Genomic DNA, 21,085 nt, shown 5'->3' on the forward strand with positions numbered 1-21,085 from the left:
TCATAGGAGAAAAACCATTTGTCCTGAATAAACCTGAAAGCTCTAGTTAGTTTCAACAGTGGGTTCTACAAAAGAGAGTATTTGTTAGAAGTTCACTAGTGTATAGAGGAGGAAATAGAGGGGGATCATCCTGATAGGAAGCATGGGATTAGAAGAAACCTGACATTGAAGGATTTTCTGTATTAGATACTCTTGACTTCATGTTTGACTCACTTTGGAGGACTTAGTGATTTCTGTATTTAAAAGTAGTCTTAAGACACAGTTACACATGAATCCCCAAAAATAACAGTGTTTCTGATTTGGAGTGTAATTCTTATGCTAAGCAATGGAGAAGGGACTTTATTTTAATTGAATGTGCATGTTAAAAAATATTGTTACTGCCCGGCTGGTGTTGCTCAGTGGTTGAGTGTCGACCTGTGAACCCGGAGGTCACAGTTCAATTCCCAGTCAGGGCACATGCCTGGGTTGTAGACTCGATCCCCAGTGTGGGGCCTGTGCGAGGCAGTGGATCAATGATTCTCTCTCATCGTTGACATTTCCGTCTCGCTACCTCTCCCTTCCTCTATAAAAATAAATAAAAATATATTTAAAATATACATATATATATTGTTACTGAATATATCTAATCACTCATTTACAGTTCATGTGACATTAACTTTAATAATTATCAGTTACTTCATTTTGGGATTTTCTTGCTTGAATTACATCTGTTTGGTGCTGGCCCTCAGGGAATTTCTCTCTAACATTTTGAATCAGGTATAAGCAAAACATCAGTGGCATAACTGAGATAGAGTAGGACATTTAAGAGAAGTTTTGTGAATATTTAAAATATAAAAATAGGAAATTTAACAGAAAATACAAAGAACATAAATGTAGCCCAGCTTTTGAAATAAGAGGATTTGTTGCCTGGCATAGCTGGCTTGCTGTCAGAGGCATAGATTCTGTTCTGTTCTACCATTGTTTTCAGACACCTGCACTGTACCCTCAACTGACTAGACCTAGTCTGCTGGTACTTTGCCTGAGTTTGTATTTCCCAGGCTTTGACCTGGCCTCATACCAGGCTTTTAGATTTACCATCCACCTTCTAAATTTTTTGTATCTTCATAGTCAAAACCAAGACAGCAAGATTTCCAGCTTTTGGGTCACTTTTAGGAGATTTGATTTCAGAGTGGAGTCACTGAAAACCAAGTAGATTTGTTTTCAGTTACTATGTTTCCCAATAATGGGCCAAAACTGAAACTTTCTGTTTGACTATTCTCACGTCTTTGTCCAAAAGATGATAAACTGTGCAGGATGGTAACTTCTAAATCATTATTGAATCTTCCAAGAACTAGTTTGAATTTGATGTCATTTTCTGGGCTTGTCTTCCTTACATGATCTCCAATGGGGAGTCCAAGAAAAAAATACTTGAAAGCAAACTTAATTTTAGTTGACTGTTGTGTTTTTTTCATTTGTATGTTTTGTTTGCTTGTTTGTTTTTGGTGTTTGGCTTTCTAGTTATAAGCTTGGCTGTTCCACTTTCTAGACAGATTGGGATGGATATGAATAATTGCCAAGGCTTAGTACTGATGTAACTTGGTAAAAACATTCACTTTTATGTTTTCAATGTTCTAATTTATTAAAAAATACAGAGATGGGCTTTCATTCCCAATGGTAATGGATTGACTACTACAGTATGAAAGCATAAACTATGCCAACTTGTATATTTCAAAGAATTTTTCTCTCCAAATTAGATCTAAAGTAGTTTTAACCTGTTTGAGGCTATATGATTATTATTGTCAATGAAATGTAGTGCTATTTGTCTTATGTTTATGTATATGTTTAATGCTGGTAGACTTTTTTAAAAATATATATTTTATGGATTTTTTTACAGAGAGGAAGGGAGAGGGATAGAGAGTTAGAAACATCAATGAGAGAGAAATATCGATCAGCTGCCTCCTGCACACCTCCTACTGGGGATGTGCCTGCAACCAAGGTACATGCCCTCGACCGGAATCGAACCTGGGACCCTTCAGTCCACAGGCCGACGCTCTATCCACTGAGCCAAACCGGTCAGGGCTATACTGGTTATTTATCCCACTTTACTACAGAAAGAAACAATATTGCCATTTAAAGTTGAGATTTACAACACGTTTTGTAATCACTTCTTATTGTATGGATAGGAAAAAGCAAATGACCACATTTGGATATGATGAAATCCATGAGCTATAAATAATAATGAGTGTGATGAGAATGGTAGGAAAAAGGCTTATAAAAAAGACTGCTTATGTGTTTCCATGATCAACTCACACAGTTTCCTGTGGGTGATGACTTTTCCCCCAGTAACTGGAGGCTACATAATAGTTCATAGGAGCCTCAGTTTTGTAATTTGGAAAAACTTAAAAGTTGAACCTCTGTTCAGTGTATGTGTAAGACTGCAAGTTAATTTCTTAAGGAAGCAGTAAGTTGTAGGTTTGTGTTTTTTTTCCAACTAAAATTTTTTTATAAAAAGAAAATGTTTTGTATCTTAGGTGAGAGTAAGAAATATTAAAAAGATAAAATACCAAGTATCTTGCCCTGTTTAAAAGGGTGCACATGGAAATAGTAAAGCTGTGAAGTATCCTGTGTGTGGATAATATTGACACATTAAACAGACACCTAAAAGGCTTCATAACACATGACCCTATTGTCCTAAACCTTGTGAAAGCTGTTCTACTGTAAGTTGGGTGAATATTCTAAAGTGTGGCTATGATTCTTAATTTTATATTAATAGTTTTGCTTTATTCAAAGGGCCTGTTATCAAGTGTTCTCTGTTAATTGTATATAGTTCTAGTGGTTTTCTATGATAGTGAATAAGACTTTAGTTTTCCTGCGGTGAAGAGTGTTTTGTTACTAAATGGTTTAACATCTAGTTAAGTAGTAGGAGTAAAAGAGAACTGGGACTATGTCACGTATGCTTAGATAAGTTGCAGTTGTTGAGGGCTGGTTTCATCATCTGCTAAATGAGTCCTCGCTGATCAATCTCCTTCAGGGTATATAAGGCAGTGGGTTTTGGATTATTTTTCTGACTGGCTTTCCACATATTACTGTCACATCCAATGGGTCCTTCCTTTTAGTTGTAGAATTATTAGTAGGTACTCTTTACAAACAAGATAAAAACTCTGAAACAACTCTGAGGCATCCTAACTATATAATAAAAGCCTACTATGTGAATTGTTCCACTGGGAGTTCGATTGCTCGCTATTACATGTGCTGACCACCAGGGGGCGGCACGCAACATGGCAGGCTTTGGCAACGCAGGGGTGGCAGTGGAGGCACTGCCAGCCCCAATGGGCCCCAATGAGAGCAGGACCATGGCGGGATGGTGTAGCAGGTGATGGGGCGGTGCCAGGCCACAGCGGGGTGCCAGGCGGGGCTGCCAGGCTGGGGGCATGAGCTGAGGCTGTGAGCCTCGGGGCGCGAGCTGGGGCCGATCCCCACAGGCCACCCCAAGGGACCCCACCTGTGCACGAATTCGTGCACTGGGCCTCTAGTTCTAGTATAAATAGTAATGTCTTTGTCTGTATAGGCTGTTATAATAATAATACCAAATACTTATACACTACAAAAATTTATTTCTCAGTTTTGTTTGGAGTCTGGGAAGTCCAAAAACTAGGCACCAGAAAATTCTGGAGGCTGGTGAGGGCCCTCTTTCTGGTTCATCCACAGCACAGTGCCTTCTCATTGTGTCCTCATGTGGTAGGAGAGGCTGAGGAGTTCAGTTGGGTCTCTTTTATAAGAGCATTAATCCTATTCACAAGGGTTCTAACCTCATGACCTAAGCACTTCCCAAAGACCTTGCCTTTTAACCTTTTGCACTCGGATGTCGAGTGTGACTCGACACGGTTAGCATTGGTAGCAGCTCTTTTTATACTCTTTGAATGTATCAATAATTTGAAATATAAAAATATCCAAATAAATAAGTTTGTATGAAAAGAAACTCCAGTTTTTTATTCTACTGCTGCGCTTTGTAAAATCTGGGGTATTTAAAAAATTCAATCCCGAGTAGAATAAAGGAATCGAGAAAAAAGCAAGTGAGTGCAAAGGGTTAATACTATGATATTAGGTTTTAGCCTTTTTTAAGATATGAATTTTCGGGGGAGACACAGATATTAAGTCTATAGCTAATCGCCACCAAATATATTACTACTTTGTGTGTATTAACATTAATCATTTTACTATACTTATTTTAAAATGAAGTAACTTAGTCTCAGAGATGTCGAAATAACTTTCCTAGGACACAGAGTCAGTTAAGAGGTAGAGCCAAAATTGGGAAATAGGTCTGTCCAACTCCCAATGCTCTTTCTCTTCCTATTTTGCATAGTTACATTGAACAGAGTCCACATTTTTGTACTCCTGATCCCATACTTTGATGTTTGTTAGTGCAGCCGTTAAAAGCCTAAATTTCAGAATCACACTGCTTGGATTTGAATTCCCACTCTTTGTTTCTGAACTTTATGATTTTGAGCAAATTCTTTAATCTCTTAGTGCCTCATATTCCTTATCTAATTTATAAGGCAGCTGTGAAGATTACATGAAATAATGTAAAGCACCTAAAATAGATATCTGGCCCATAGTAAGAGCTCAATACCTGTTAATTGTTGTTCTTATTATTTAACATTACATCTATTTTCTCTAAGTATTTTTTGAACCTCCAGCTAATGCTTTATGCTTTTTACTTAATATCATTTTATAGGTGCTTTCTAGAAGTGTATGTATGATAAACTTTATTTATATATATATACTTTTTTGACAAATAGAAATAAATTTTTAACTTTATAATTTTCACAAGCAAAACACACATCCTTATAAGCATTCCTTGAACAGCAGAGTTAACACAAAGTTTGGAGAAAAGTGTAGAGAAGGGATGAAGCTGGAGCTGTAACTAGTTAAAGATAACTCCCCAAACTTTTCTACCACAAAATTGGATTTGTAAAAGGTAAAAAAATTATCAATTGTCTCATTAAAATTCTTAAAATTTTCCTTTGCTACTGTTTTATTCACTATCTAGTCAAAGATACCTACTGGTGCTAAACATTTTCTATGTGGCTGGTTCTATTCTAAATGATGATTTTAAAGAAAACAGTTTAAATAAACATCCCTGCTCTCATTGGGCTTAAATTTTAGTAGGGGAATAAAGATAAAATAAAGAAGTAACAGTGTTTATTAGAAGATGATAATTACTTAAAGAAAATAAAGCAGGGAAGAAAGAAGGAAAACCAAGAAATGGTGATGATGATTGGGTGTTGGAATTTTTAAGTGAGTAGTATGGGAAAGCCTTAAGGAGAATGCGACATATAAGCAAAGATTTGAAGGACATCTGGGTGAGCCATGTGGATGGGTGTCTGGGAAATGAGCATTCCAGGAGAAGGAAGAGCAAATGCAAAGGCCCTGAAGTAGGAACATGCTTGGCATATTCAAAAGTTAGTGTTATTGGCTGAAGTAGAGTAAGCAAGGAAGAGAGGGCCATATTGTCTGGGGCCTTGTAGGTCAAAGTAATAACTTTGGACTTGACTGAGATAGATGAAGATCCTATTCAATATTAAGAGCAAAGGAGTACTGACTGACGGTTTAATAGGATATGGCTACTCTATTGAGAGTAGACTGTAGAGGTAGGCAAGGGTGGAAGCAGGGTGTACTGTAGACCTATTCAAAGGTTACTGAAATAATTCAGATGAGAAAAGATGGTGGATCAGTTGATGGCTCAATGCTCACTCATAGCAAACCAGGGGTGATATGTGGTTAGAAATTGACTAAATATTTGCTGAAAGATTGGTGGGGAGTGTTAGATAAAGAGAAGAGTCTTTTTTTTTTAATGGTAAAGGTAAGTCATGGCTTTTATTTAGTGCATTATAAATAAAACCATTTGCACCAGCCCTGAATTTTCTCTTGTTCATGTACTAGGTATTTTAGTTTACTTTGTAGGAAATCCACCATGTTATAATTGAAATTACTGATGCTACAGAAAAATGGGAAAGTATCTTAATAATTATTTTATTAGTTTACACCAAGAATTGTGAAATTATGACCCAGGGGCCAAATCTGGCTCATAGCTTGTTTTTGTAAATAAAGTTTTATTGGAACACCCATACATACATTCATTTACATATTGTCTATGGCAGGCGTCCTCAAACTATGGCCCGTGGGGCCACATGCGGGTGTTTTTGCCCTTTTGTTTTTTTACTTCAAAATAAGATATGTGCAGTGTGCATAGGAATTTGTTCATAGTTTTTTTTTTAAACTATAGTCCGGCCCTCCAATGGTCTGAGGGACAGTGAACTGGCCCCCTGTTTAAAAAGTTTGAGGACCCCTGGTCTATGGCAGCTCTCCTGCTTTTAAACAATAGAGGCCCACAAATCCTAAAATATATACTACCTGGCCCTTTATAGAAAAATATTTGCTGACCCTTGGTTTAGATTACTGTTTAAGAGCTGTGTCAAAATTTTTCTCTGATCTTTTTCCAGCCACTCAGCGTTAAAGTATAAAGATAAAATTTAAGAGAGGATAGGAAATGACAGTAGAGAGAACACAAAGGAAATGTTCAAATACTGGCACCAATTTAATTTCTTTATTTTATGTTAATCTCCTTGTTTGTTTGTTTGTTTGTTTGTTTGTTTATTGCTATAAGTATCTACTTCCCCCTAGTCTCTGTAGTACTCTGTGTTGGAAAATAAGTACAGGTGACTGGCTGGGGTTGGGGAGAGGTAGGTTTTTCTTACCAGTAAGACTAATTGTTGGATTTCACAGCCTTGATAGAAAATAAAAAATTAGTACTAGCATTGGTGTGAGCATCAATCTTTATGAAGAATTTGACTCTTCTTATGTTTGTGTAATCCTATGAGAAAGTACAAAAAAGTAAGACGTCCAATGTTGTTTTCTTTTATAGGTCCATAATGACGGATCTATACTACCTCAGTCAAACAGATGGAGCAGGTGATTGGCGGGAAAAAGAGGCCAAAGATTTGACAGAACTGGTCCAGCGGAGAATAACATATCTTCAGGTAAGAAGGTTAGGTTAAGAAATAAACTTGAGTGAAAAAGAAGGGAAATCATAATAAAACTAAAAATGAGAGTTGCTGTTCGTTTCTAGTCTTCCTAGCCCTTGCTCTTTTGAGAGTCCTTACTCATTTTACATATTTATTCAGACGGACTCTCTGTGATGCCTCAAGTGGAATACAAAGATGGCTAAAACAAGGCCTCTGCCCTAAAGGGGGCTACTTCTTATACACACCTGAACATGCGCGCGTGCGCACAAACACACACACACACACACACACACACACACACCACACATAACTATGCAAAATAGAAAGGTGTACATTTTATATGAGAAATATAGATGAAATCCTCAGTGGAGAAAGAAGATGTTAGGGATAGTTTTTTGAAACAGGTATTATTTGAACTAAGTTGTAAAGGGTAATTAGGTAGGATTTAGACACTGAGTGGAAGAGAAGAGAACACTAGTTGGAGCATATGATGTGAGTAATGACCCATAGCTGGGAAAGGGCACGATAGGAACCCAGTGAGATAATGAATATTTTAGTTTGCCTGAAGTTTGGGGTTATATGAAAGGAGGGATGAAAAATAAGCTGGAAAAAAAGGTAGGTTTGGGAGCCAGATTGCAGAGGTCCTTGGGTGCAGGTTAAGCTTTATGATATACTAGGGGCCTGGTGCACGAAATTCGTGCACTGGTGTGTGTGGGGGGTCTCCTCAGCCCAGCCTGCCCCCTCTCACATACTGGGAGCCCTCAAGGGATGTCCTACTGATGGCAGTCTGGCCTCCCTTTGTGGGAGACGACCGGGCTGATCAGGGAAAGGCACCAGCCCCATCACCCCGCTGCTGCAGCCACTGCCAGTCACCGCAGCCACCAAGGTGTTTTCATCAACACGGATTCCGGTCCCTTCACCATGAAAAAATGACAACTTATTTTAGGCATTTTCAAGATGTGTCTTTCATAGGATATGCATTCCTTCCTTCCTTCCTTCCTTCCTTCCTTCCTTCCTTCCTTCCTTCCTTCCTTCCTTCCTCACCTGAGGATATGTTTCCATTGATTTTTAGAGAATGTGAAAGAGAAAGGGAAAGACAGAGAGAAACATCAAAGTGAGAGGAACACTTTGATTAGTTGCCTCCTGCATGAGCCCTGACCTGGGCCCCAGCCAGGGAGGAGCCTGAAACTTAGGTACATGCCCTTGATCAGAATCTAACCCAGACCCTGTGGTTGGCAAACCTAGGCATTATCCACGGAGCCAAACTGCCTAGGGCAGGATATGACATTTCTTAGTCCTCCAACAGCAGACCTTCATTTTTTCTCCAGGAGTGTGGTGGAAAAGCCCTAGATCACCTTTTTGGATTCTTATACCCAAGTTACTAAGAATATTACCAGTGGCATACAGGGAGCTTAGCCAGTGAGCGGTCAGAAAAGGTGTTTCCTCTGTAGTTTATACCTATCTCCTCCGATCTCCGGCTACACCCCTGCCAAGGCATAAAGCCTCGGGGACTGGGCAGGGGGCCCCCAGTTCCCTCCAATCGCTGGCTCTGTCCCTGCCAAGGCCTAAAGCCTCCGGCCCTGGGCAGGGGACCCCCAGCTGGCTCTGATCGCCCGGCTCCGTCCCTGGCCAAGGCTGCAAGCCTCTGGCTGAGGCTCGGGCCCTGAGCAGGGGACCCCCATCTGGTTCCGATTGCCCGGCTCTGCCCCCGGCCAAGGCCAGCAAGGGCAGGCGGAAAGCTTGGCTTCTTTCATTGCCGGGGAAACCCAAGCCTCCCTCTTGCTCTCCGTGGCTGCAGCCATCTTGGTTGGGTTTATTTGCATATTTGCTCCTGATTGGCTTGTGGGCGTGGCTTGTGGGTGTAGCAGAGGTATGGTTAATCTGCATATTACTCTTTTATAAGATAGGATAAGTAGTAAGTGGTTACTGAAATGTTTCATTTATTGCATAAAAATCACTTTAACATAAATAGCAAAGAAAAAATCAATGTTAAACCCCAAGTTCCAGATGCTTTTAAATTTATTCTCTTCGTTTTTTATTGTTCTTTTTTAGTTATTAATATTCATACCCAGTCTTACATATTTGTGGGGATAGGATTTATTTATTTATTTATTTTTCTTTATCTGCCAGAAGTTTTTGAAAGGTTTTTACACATACCAGGTAAGAGTGACATGATGAGAGTGCTTTAGTGATATTAATGTGAAAGTAGTATTTTGGTTAACTCTGTTAGTATTGGAAGAGACTGGAGCAAGGAGACCATTTACAGGGGTCCTCAAACTTTTTAAACAGGGGGCCAGTTCACTGTCCCTCAGACCGTTGGAGGGCTGGACTATAGTTTAAAAAAAACTATGAACAAATTCCTATGCACACTGCACATATCTTATTTTGAAGTAAAAAAACAAAACGGCAAAAACACCCGCATGTGGCCCCGCGGGCCGTAGTTTGAGGACGCCTGATTAGGATATGAGGACCATACAGCAAGTGAGAAATATTGAGGTATGTGGTCTTTTGCATTGGAAGTGAAGAGGCAAATTTGAGAAAGACTGGGAAGATAGAATTGATAGGCCCTTCGAAGTAGCTCAAGAGATGAAGTGACTGGGGATATGGAGGCATCATTAACTGACAGGAACTTACAGATGGAATAGTTTTCAGGGGAATACAGTATTAGTAAGTAGAATTTTTCAACACTTGAGTTGAAATTACCATGGCTATCCTTTTCAATACTATTGATCGTATACTTTCTGTGTACAATCACTGCTTTCCTTTTAAGGTTAAAAGCAGCGAATTAGCCAGGACTGGGTTCTGTATATTTTAAGGTGCACATTTTCTTATACTTAAATAGAAAAAAATAGAAAAATCAAGTGTTTAAAGAGATCATTAAAACCAAACTGATCTTGGCATGCTGTCTTGGTCTCCTACTCCAGAGGCCATTCATGAGAGGTGTCTGTAGAATGAGAAAAGCTTGCCTCCTGTAGGGAAGAGGTAATTATCTCCTATCAACTAGAACCTCATTCAATGAACTGTAAACAGCTGGTGGTGCAGAGCTATCATCCTCATTTAAAATGGAAATAGCTATGGTTTCTGAGTTTCTTACATTTCCACGTTTTTATTAAATTTTTACACAACAAAATTTTATATTTAAACTATGCTTTGCTCATGCATGGTTCAGCTTCCCACACTGTAGCAAGAAACTGCTTTAGTTTGTGTGTGTTTTTCCCCTCTTGGTTTTTAAGTGACCAAGTGCTTTCACCTGTAGTGCAAATTTGATCCTTTATGTGCTGATTTCCCTTTTTCTATATTGGAGAATTTCACTTGTAAGTCATGTTAATGAATTAAAACTACATTGGCTTTGTTAACCTTTTAGGCTATAGCAAAACAGCATTTTATTTCAACCTTAACTTCAATTTCAAATATTACTATTTAACAAATATTTTATGCTTTTTTTTCATCAGAAGAAAGAAAAGTGATTTTTAATATTCAAGAAGACAGTGGAAGTCTTAGTAAAAAAAGGTTTTAGAAAAATAATTTTCTTTATTTATTGTTGTTAATTATTTAATGTATTCATGGTCATTTTAGCTATATTTTTAACATCTTAGATGTCACTCATGCTTCATCTTCTCTGGATAGAGGTGAATAAGAGTCCTTTCTCTCATTCCCCCAAAATTAAACATACATATTTTTAAGGAATGCCTTCTATAACTGGAATATTTATTCCCAGTGTATTTTTAAGCATGACAGCTCTTTTAAAAAGAATGCTTTTTCACTAGTTAATGAAATGGATTAGAAAATTTAATCAGAATAGTGGAACTATTTATGTGGATTTTAAAGTGATTACATTATCTTGGCCAGTGTTGCCCCGCTCCTCTCTTTCTCTCTAAAATCAATAAAAACATATTTAAAAAATAAATTTTTAAAACAAAAATATTATAATAATTTGTATCTAAGTAGGAAATAATAGGGGGAAAGTATAATAAAAGCAAATGTTTTTCTCTTTGGGAGACTTTAGTCATTTAAGTACCTAATTATATTCCTGTTAAATAATTCAAGACTTTATAATTTACTTTTAAGGAGTGATTTGGATGGTTGAAAACATTTTCAATTTTACTAGATTTTTACTCATACTGAAATTTATTATACATACTGATGTATGTATGACTCATACATCAACAAGCATTTTTTAAACTCCTATTTTATTTAGAGTAGAGCGCATCAATTGAGATGATCATATGGTTTCTTCTTTTCTCTTATTGACTAGAGGCCCGGTGCACGAAATTTGTGCACGGGGGTCCCTCAGCCCAACCTGCACCCTCTACAATCCAGGAGCTCTCAGGGGATGTCCTCCTGATGGCTTAGGCCCACTCCCCATGGTTCTCTGCTCTCTGCAGGGCCTGGAGGTTTCCCTGCAGCCATGGAGATGAGGCCCCTATGTCGTGCTGTCCACGCTCTGCCTGCTGCTGCCATGCGCCATGCGAAGGAAGCCCCAATGCCCTGCAGTGTGCTCTGTCTGCCAGGCCTGGGGGCTTTGCCGACAGGGACACACTAAGGAAGCCCCCCCTGCTGTCTGGGCTCTGTCTGCTGGGCCTGGGGGTGTTCCCGCTGCCTCTGCTCTAAGGAAGCTGCCATGCCCTGCTCTCCGGGCTCTGTTTGCATGGCCTGGGGCTTCCCTACTGCCACGCTTAGGAAGCCAACATGCCCTGCTGTCCCGGCTCTGTTTGCAGGGCCTGGGGCTTCTTCGCTGCCGCGCTGAGGAAGCCGCCATGCCCTGCTGTCCGGGCTCTGTTTGCAGTGCCTGGGGCTTCCCCACTTCCACTGAAGCCTCCATGCCCTGCTCTCCGGCCTCTGTCTGCAGGGCCTGGCGGCTTCCCCGCTGCCGCGCTGAGGAAGCCGCCATGCCCTGCTCTCCGGCCTCTGTCTGCAGGGCCTGGCGGCTTCCCCGCTGCCGCGCTGAGGAAGCCGCCATGCCCTGCTCTCGGCCTCTGTCTGCAGGGTCTGGCGGCTTCCCCGCTGCCGCGCTGAGGAAGCCGCCATGCCCTGCTCTCCGGCCTTTGTCAGCAGGGCCTGGCAGCTTCCCCACTGCTGGCTGAGGAAGCCGCCATGCCCTGCTCTCTGGCCTCTGTCTGCAGGGCCTGGCGGCTTCCCCGCTGCCGCGCTGAGGAAGCCGCCATGCCCTGCTCTCCGGCCTCTGTCTGCAGGGCCTGGCAGCTTCCCCACTGCTGTACTGAGAAAGCCGCCATGCCCTGCTCTTGGCCTCTGTTTGTTGGTCAGACAGGCCAGACACTCCAGCAGCGGGGCTGAGGTGACTGGGCACCGCCATCTTGTGGCTATGGGGGCCGCCATTTTGTTGCGGAGGTACGGTTAATTTGCATATTACTCTATTATTAGATAGGATGTGGCATATTACATTGATGAATTTTTATATGGTGAACCACCTGATTGGATAGAGATTATATCTGAATATATAGAGACAGGTCATTATACTATCCTATATAACAATCCTATATAATAAAGAGCTAATATGCAAATGATCCTCCCACCGTTGTGCCCTTACGCTGGGGCCAGGGGACCTGAGGCAGTGCCGGGGAACCTGAGGCCGCACCCCCCACCCTGGCGCCAGGCTGGGGGACCTGAGGCTGTGCCCCCCTCCCGGCGCCAGGCCTGGGGACTTGAGGCTGTGCCCCCCCGATCTTGAGGGGCTTGACGGGGGTGGGGCCGGCTAGGTCAGGGTCTCATGCGATTTCGAGGCTCCCGTGGGTGGGTGGGCACTTGACTTTGGGTCCCGCTGCTCGTCCCAGACTCTAACAGGAGGGAGATTTTCACATACATTCTACTGATTTTCTTTCATCTCTGACACTTCTATTATAGAGAAAGGGCTAATAGCAATATTAAAATATTTCCTCTAATTAATTCCCTTTTAATGTGCACGTATTTCGTGCACTGAGCCAGTAGTATCACCTATAAAAATCCAACACTTTTACATGCACACACACCATCATTTCTTCTATCGAGTTAATGCATATCAGAGGCTAGCTAGGATTGATGGAAGAAGTGTAGTTAACATTCTGCCAATAAAATAGCCCTGTGGTTTTGGGTTTTTCTCTTCTTTAGATCTGCCTGAGGTTTCTGGGTTTTTGTTTGTTTGCTTATTTGGAGGTGTGTCTTTTGTTTATTTGTTTGTTTTATTTTAAATTTTGGTCTGAATCATCTTCCCCTGGAGTGATTAGAGTGGCTGGGCTTGGATTTGGAAGTGTCAGGGCTAGTAAAGGAGACCATATCTTGAGGCTGTAAGTATCATTGGAAATAAAGAGAGGGTTTTCTTTTTTTTTAACTTTTTTTTTTTATTGATTTTTTACAAAGAGGAAGGGAGAGGGATAGAGAGCTAGAAACATCAATGAGAGAGAAACATCGACCAGCTGCCTCCTGCACACCCCCTACCGGGGATGTGCCCGCAACCAACGTACATGCCCCTGACCAGAATCGAACCCAGGACCCTTGAGTCCGCAGACCGACGCTCTATCCACTGAGTCAAACCGGTTTTGGCGAGAGGGTTTTTATAGTATGCCATATGAGAGGCTATGTGTTTAAAAGGTTAGGGATAGGATAGATAGATACTATCTACCTATGTTTAAAAGGTTAGGGATAGGATAGATGCTATTGGCTTTGCAACCAAAGGATCCAGTACCTTGCCCTTTGTACTTTTCTAATAGGTGAAAAAGTAAATAAAGCTGAACCCTTAGAGAAAGTTGGTAAATATGAGTCGTTCCTATGTTCAAAGCCTGTATTCCATAGAGGCTTTAAATAATCTCTTTAAGTGATCTTTGTTAGAGTTCAAACAAATGTTATGTTTTCCTTTTACATAAAAAGATAGTTCTATATTGTTCTTAGGATTTGAATTGTTGAATAAAAGTTGGCTTATCATTTTTAAAAGGAATTTATATGAGCAAATGTCACTGGGAACACAAAATCATTAGTTTTCCAATAAGCAAGTAGCATTATAGATGTGAGTTAAATGTGCATTAAATGTTTGAAAATGTGGTAGGCTTAAACTACAGGCTTTTGTTTCTGGATAAGAAGTAGTGAAAACATGATATGCTATTCTTCCTGCTAATTACAACAAAAAGAAGTCCTGTACAGAGTGAATTTCCTGTGCTTTGTTTGTTTGTTTTGCCTCCTATGTATCTTAGAATCTTCCAACCAGTGGATGGAACAAAAAACAAACAAACATTTAAAAAAAATTTTTTTTATATTTATCTACCCTATTCCAGTGGAACATCATGAAAAGTTGCTTCTCTGCCCTCCTTGGGTGTCACAGCTGTGGAGATTGAGCACATAGCTTTGTCACCATACCTGCCCTGACATAATGAAGGCACCCCTCCCTCTCTCAACTGGTATTAGCATTGCAGAGACTTTGGACAAAGCCCACCATTGCCACACTGCAAATTGAGGCAGTTCCCTTCCTACTCCAGCTTGAGTTGAGGGAGGGTTAGGATGAAGAGGGAGTTAGAGAAAGGGATTTTTTAAATCTGTGTTTGAAATCCCAGGCAGACCTCTGAATGTCATGCATGAAACTGATTAGAATCACTACAGAAAGAGGTTTGATTGTTGAACTCTGGTATAATATACCATTCAGGCTTCAGAATGGCCACTAGGTAGCCCACAATTGGGGCAGAACAAAATACCACTGAAAAGGCTTTTAACATATAATTGACATTTGAGCCATAGTCCATAAAAGTAATCTAGGAATCTAAAGTTTGACTGCCTACTAAAATGGAAAGCAGAGTTTCATAACATAATACTCATCATCATACCAGGAAAATCTTAATTTAGATAAAAAAATATAATCAGCAGACACCACAGTGAGATGAGACACAGATGTTGGAATTATCTGACAAGGATTTTAAAGAAGCTGTAATAATAAAAATGCTCCACTAAGCAATTGCAGAGTTGAAACAAATGAAAAAAAAAAAAAAAGAAAGTTTCAGAAAAGAAATAGATACAAGGAAAAAAAATGAAAATTTTAGAACTAAAGAATACAATAACCAAGGTAAAAAATTGTCTCATAGTAGAATAGCTATGGCAGAAGAAAGAATTGGTGCCCTTGAAGTTAGATCAATATAAATCATCAAGTCTGATAACAGAGAGACTAAAAGTTGAAAAATATAAACATAGCCTCAGGGACCGTGGTACCTTTGGGGCAATAATAATTTTCTTGTGTTTGTATCTAGACTCCCATAAGGAGAATGAGATAAGAGTGAGGATTTGTAGAAATAACTGAAAACTTTGTAATTTAGTAGATCATTTAGACATAAATTTAATAAGGAAATAATAGATTTAAATGTCATTTGAGACCAGATTTACTTAATAGACATTTATAGAACATTTCATTCAATACACATTTTTTTTTCATGTGTACATGGAATATTCTCTAGAATAGATCACATATTATGCCACAAGCAAACCTCAGTAAATTCAAGAAGATTGAAATCATATCAGGCATCTTTTTCTGACGATTGTGGCATTAAACTAGAAATCAACTACAGAAAGGAAACTGGAAAACACACAAATACACATGCTCCTAAAAAAGCCAATGGATCAAAAGTGAAATCAAACAATAAATCAGAAATTGTCTTGAAATAAATGGAAATGAAAACAACTTTTCAAAATTTATAGGATAAAGCAGTTAGTAAGGAAGTTCATAGTTGTACAGGCCTATCTCAAGAAACACAAAAAGTCCCAAATAAACAATCTAATTTTACACCTAGAAGAACTAGAAAAAGAACAACATACAAACAGAAGAAAATAATTAAGATCAGAATGTAAATAAATGAAATAGAAATTGAAAAACACAATTAAAAAGAACAATGATACTAAGCTGGTTCTTTGAAAGGTTCAACAAAATTGACAAAACTTTAACCAAACTTATTCAGAAAATAATAGAGAGAGCCCAAATACATAAAATGATAAATGAAAGAAGAGTTTACAACTGACAAAACAGAAATACAAAGATTTATTAAAGGATACTACAAACAATTATATGCCAACAAATTTGACAATCTAGAAGAAATGGATACATTTCTAGAAGCATATAACCTCTTAAGACTGAACCAGGAAGAATTAGAAAATCTAAACAGACCCATTATTACCATTGAAATTGAAGTGATAGTAAAAAAACTCCCAACATACAAAAGTCCAGGACCAGATGCCGTCAGAGCTTACAGGTTTTATAAACAATCTATAGGTAACATCACCTTTAGTGATGAAAGACTAAATGCTTTTTCCCTAATATTAGGAATGAGGCAAGGATGACTACTATCACCACTCCTATTCAACACAGTATTGGAAATTCTATGCAGTGCAATAAGACAAGACAAAAGAAACAATGGCATATGTACTAGAAAAAAAAAATCCCTATTTGCAGGTAACATGATTGTCTGTCTACAGGTAAATCCCAAGTAATTTACTAAGCAACAATAACTACATGACAATAAACTCATAAAGCAAATAAGTGAATTTAGCAAAGTCAGGAGATATATGATCAGCACACTAAATCAATCATGTATCGACATACTAGCAAAAACAATTAGGCCCTGGCTGGGTGACTCATTGTGTAGACAAGTGCTATAAGTACCAGTAGTACCACGAAGAATAGCACTTTGCAGAATGGAAGAGCTGGCAAAACACTGACTTTTATTTAAAACTAGAGGCCCAATGCACAAAATTTATGCAAGGGCCTTGGCCCCTGCCCCCGCCCACCTCCACCATGGCCAGGGGCCTCTGCCACAGCCCCCACCCACTGCAACTTTGTCTAATTAGCATATTATGCTTTTATTATTATAGATTATTATAGATAACAAAACATCTGCAGCAGCCTCTGCACAGGAGCAAAGTTTCAACCAGGCTTTCTCTGTTGTGTCTGCTATCTTCTTCATCTTTTAAAAAAATGTATCTTTATTGTTGAAAGTATTATAGATGTCCCCCTTTTACCCTCATGACCCCCTCCACCCCATCCTTCATCTTTTGATCCTGTGTAAAACAGGGCTAGCCATTCTGGAGCTTGCTTTTACTTTTCTCCTTCTTTCCCCCTTCTCCCTTCTTCCTCTTTTCCTGTTTCCCCGTTTTTTCTCTCTTTCTCCCTCTTTTCCCCCCTTTTCTCCTTCCTTTCTTTCCCCTTTTCCATACTACTTCCTCTTCACCCCTATTTTTTTAAAGAGTATCTGCCATGCCATCCCGTGTTTTGGTTTTGAGGAAGGAGAGCCTACTGGGTCCTGTTAAGTAAAATGATAGTGGAGGAGCTTTCTGAAATTCAACCTTAATTTTTTAAGCATGCTATTTTTAACATGACCAGTTAAGCTGGTTCTGAGATCTGGGTATCAGGCTGTAAGCTGATAGAGAAAAATTGATGAGATGTGCATTTATGTAGAATTGGCAGAATCTAGCTCCTCCAGTAACTAAACTTTTCTAGCATTGGAAGGAGTTTTATTTACATTAGATTCTTGAATGGGTGAATTAGACTTGGATGCATCTCATTCTTTCTCTGCCTTTCTTTTGTGGTGTGTGTGGTAGCTGAAAATATTACCAAGTTTGCTCTAGTGTACACATCTATTGACCCTGGGGTAGAGGTTTTTTAGAGACCTCTTGGAACACCCAAAGATATTGTCTCAAAGACCCTGAGTGGAAGAAATGCACCACATTTATTTCTTGCATTCTACTGAATTTGTAGAATTTTTTTTTTTTTTTAGTGGCTTTAAAATATTCAATAGAGACTTTTAGGCAAAGAGCAAAACAGGCCAATTATTGCAGTACTTACGAAGATAAGCTCTCCTCTGTAACTATATAGTAACTATCTGTCTTTGCTTCATCTGCCAGGACAACAGTCTGTAAAATATGTATCTTGATATCTTTTCTCCATTAAGTTTTCACACTTAAAGGTTTATAAATACCCACAGGGAAATGGATTTCCTAAAGCACTTAGTAACTTACTTGTGCCGCAGCTATTGTGTTGTCCTTACTATTTGCAACCCATTGTTCTCTGCTAGAGGGGTGGAAAGGACATCTTAACTTTGCTATGAAAATATTCCTGTTTAATATGTTAAGAGACAATAATTTCCGGTCTTGGCTTTTAAAAATAAGAATGCTTTTCAAGGTGTGTGTTTTTTCATGATTATTAACTATGCCCAGAGTCTTCATTTTAATTACCACAATGTAGTACTTCAGTTCTCTTATTTGCTTTATTACCTTTTCTGCTTTGTTTCTGAAAATAATTTTAGAGAAATAAAATCAGATTGTTTCCAATATGCTGAAATGCTTTCACCACTGTTGATGAATCTTTTCTTCATTACCAACATAAAGCTAGATATTGTAATTTTAAAAAACAAGTTAAAAATTGTTTAGTCAAGGCAAAGAACATGTTAAAATTTAACTTACCTGGCTCATTCCTTTGTTTCTTTCCTGACCTCTCTTTGTTGGAAAAGGAGCTATCTATCTAGGGCTTAACTCTTCCCTACGGAAGGAATGTTGTTAGAGAGGAGCTGAAAGGATTCCCAAAGTTCCAGTTTTTAATCTTTAAGTGTAAGTTCTTCAACCATAAAAAGATTAGAACACATAGGGTAAAGCTCCTTGACATTGGTCTTGGCAGTGATGATATATATATATATATATATATACACACACACACACACACACACACACACATCACTTCATGTGTATATATATACACATCATTCATGTGTATATATATACATATATATGTATATGTATATATATATATATATATATATATATATATATATATACACATAAATATATATATATATATATTCATGCACACATATAAACACCAAAAGTACAGGCAACCAAAACAAAAATCAACAAATGGGACTACATCAAACTGAAAAGCTTCTGCACAGCAAACAAAACAATGAACAAAATGAAAAAGTAACCTATGGGATGGGAGAAAATAAATATTTGCAAACCATATATCTGATAAGGGGTTAACATCCAGAATATATAAGGAACTTCATATTAAAAAAAACTCACCATAATGAAAATATGGACATAGAAGTGGTCAACAGATTATTAAGCATCAATGAAATGCAAGCCACAATGAGATATCACCTTATACCCGTTAGAATGGACGCTATAAAAAAGACAAAAGATAGCAAATTTGTTGAGAATGTGGAGAAAAGGGAACTCTCATATACTGTTGGTAGGAATGTAAATGGGTACAATCATTATGGAAAAATATAGAAGTTCCTAAAAAAAACTTAAAAATAGTACTACCATATTATACAGCAATCCCACTTCTGAGTATATATCCAAAGGAAATGAAATCACTATCTTGAAAAGATATCTGCATCCCTGGTTTCATTGCAACATTATTTACAATAACCAAGATATGCGAACACCTATGTGGTATACCATCAATAGATGAATGGATCAAGAAAATGTGTGTGTGTGTGTGTGTGTGTGTGTGTGTGTGTGTGTGTGTGTGTTGTGTGTAAGGGAATGTTACTCACCCATAAAATAGAAGAAAATCCTGCTATTTGTGACAACACAAATGAACCTGGAAGACATTATGCTAAGTGATACAAGACAGATGGACAAATACTGCATGATCTCATTTACATGTGTAATCTAAATGAGTCAAATTCATAAAAACAGAGTAGCACAGTAGTTACCGCAGGGAGGTGGAGGAAATGGGGAGGTGTTGGTCAAAGGGTACAAGGTTCAGTTATGTGGGATATGTTCTAGAGATCTAATGTACAGCCTGGTGACTAGTTAATAATACTGTATTACATACTTGAAATTGGCTAAGAGTTGATTTTAAGTATTCTAACCACCAAAAAGAATGGCATTGTTTTTGTCAGTGTACATGAAGTTCAGTTGAACTAATAGTTTATTAAGCATTTACTACTTGCAAGAGATGCCTGGAAATAGTATGTTTAGCTTATTTTGACGAAATTTTTGTTGTTTTTAATTTAGCCTGTTTGTGCAATGTTTTACTTTATAATTACTGGGCAGAGAAATGAGGGAAATTATATTGTGGCTGGAAAATTTTCCTCTGTAGAGGCTTTTATTTGTGTGTACAGAAAATGTAAATATCATGGCAAAAGGCTTTATCTATGATTTAATTTAAAAGCCATGGAATCAGTGCCATTTTGTAATATTACATCATTAACTTACAATTACTACTAATTTACTAAGTGAAGGCAGTGGAAACCTCTAAATCCTAGCAGTGCCAAAGTAATATAATAATGGCTGTTGTTTACTAGTCAATTCAAAGTTATTATTTTTTTAGCAAAGTAGAAATTAAGCTGGCTTCCTAATTTGAAATATGTCCAACAGTAACTTTTAATATTTTAAAGTAAAAGAGTAAAACAGTTCGACATTATGATACCTTTAGTGAATTAGTAATCATTTAGGTTTAAGAGATGCTGCTTCCCTTAATGTGCCATCTTAGTTGGAGTCAGATTGATTTAAATGTACTTCCCAATGTTGATTTATTAGTATAGGACAGTGAGAGCCAATATAGCTTTCAGTTCTGTTGAGATAGGGTCATTCTTGGGAACTAACAGTATCAGAAGAAATGCCTCAGAGATTGTTTAAAAAAAATACAAAACTGAAGAAAAGGAAACTGAATACAGAAGAACCCTTAAGTCCTCACTTTTTAATTCATATATACTATGGTGATAGCTTTGTTGCAGAATTATAACTGTAAAAATGTTACATAATACTTAGCTTATAAGGGCTCATGATTGGGCCACCTTGTAGCACTAAATACAAAAGGTATTGTATTTATCCACTGTGAAATAATATTTCTTAAGATTGTGAGGATAAATGAGATATGTTTGAATTAGCTTTGGGCATATAGTATGTCATTATTTTCATATTACCTTTGAGAAGGAAGGATGGGTGAGCAGGGGGCAAAGATTGTGGAGGGAGGTCATTTTTGTCACAATTTTAAATTAATAAATTGAAGCAAAATCACAAAATTGAATTAATAACAAAGCCTGAATTAGAGAAAACTGTCTCTCAAGCCTCTCTTTGCAAAGTTCTTTAACTAGAGCATGCTGTCCCAAGTTTGA

At 38.4% G+C, this 21,085-nt stretch overlaps 1 protein-coding gene across 5 annotated transcripts in view; it reads left to right on the forward strand.

The window, feature by feature from the left end:
- FUT8 (fucosyltransferase 8) overlaps positions 1-21,085 on the forward strand; it is a 216,763-nt gene that overhangs the window by 139,721 nt on the left and 55,957 nt on the right. For all 5 annotated transcript variants that reach the window (XM_079767553.1, XM_079767554.1, XM_079767552.1 and 2 more), the window contains one exon: positions 6,905-7,019. In XM_079767553.1, coding sequence (XP_079623679.1) covers positions 6,905-7,019 — 115 coding nt within the window. The remainder of the gene's footprint in view (positions 1-6,904; positions 7,020-21,085) is intronic.

Source organism: Cnephaeus nilssonii, assembly GCF_951640355.1.
Source record: "Cnephaeus nilssonii genome assembly, chromosome: 4".
Classification (NCBI taxonomy): Eukaryota; Metazoa; Chordata; class Mammalia; order Chiroptera; family Vespertilionidae; genus Cnephaeus; species Cnephaeus nilssonii.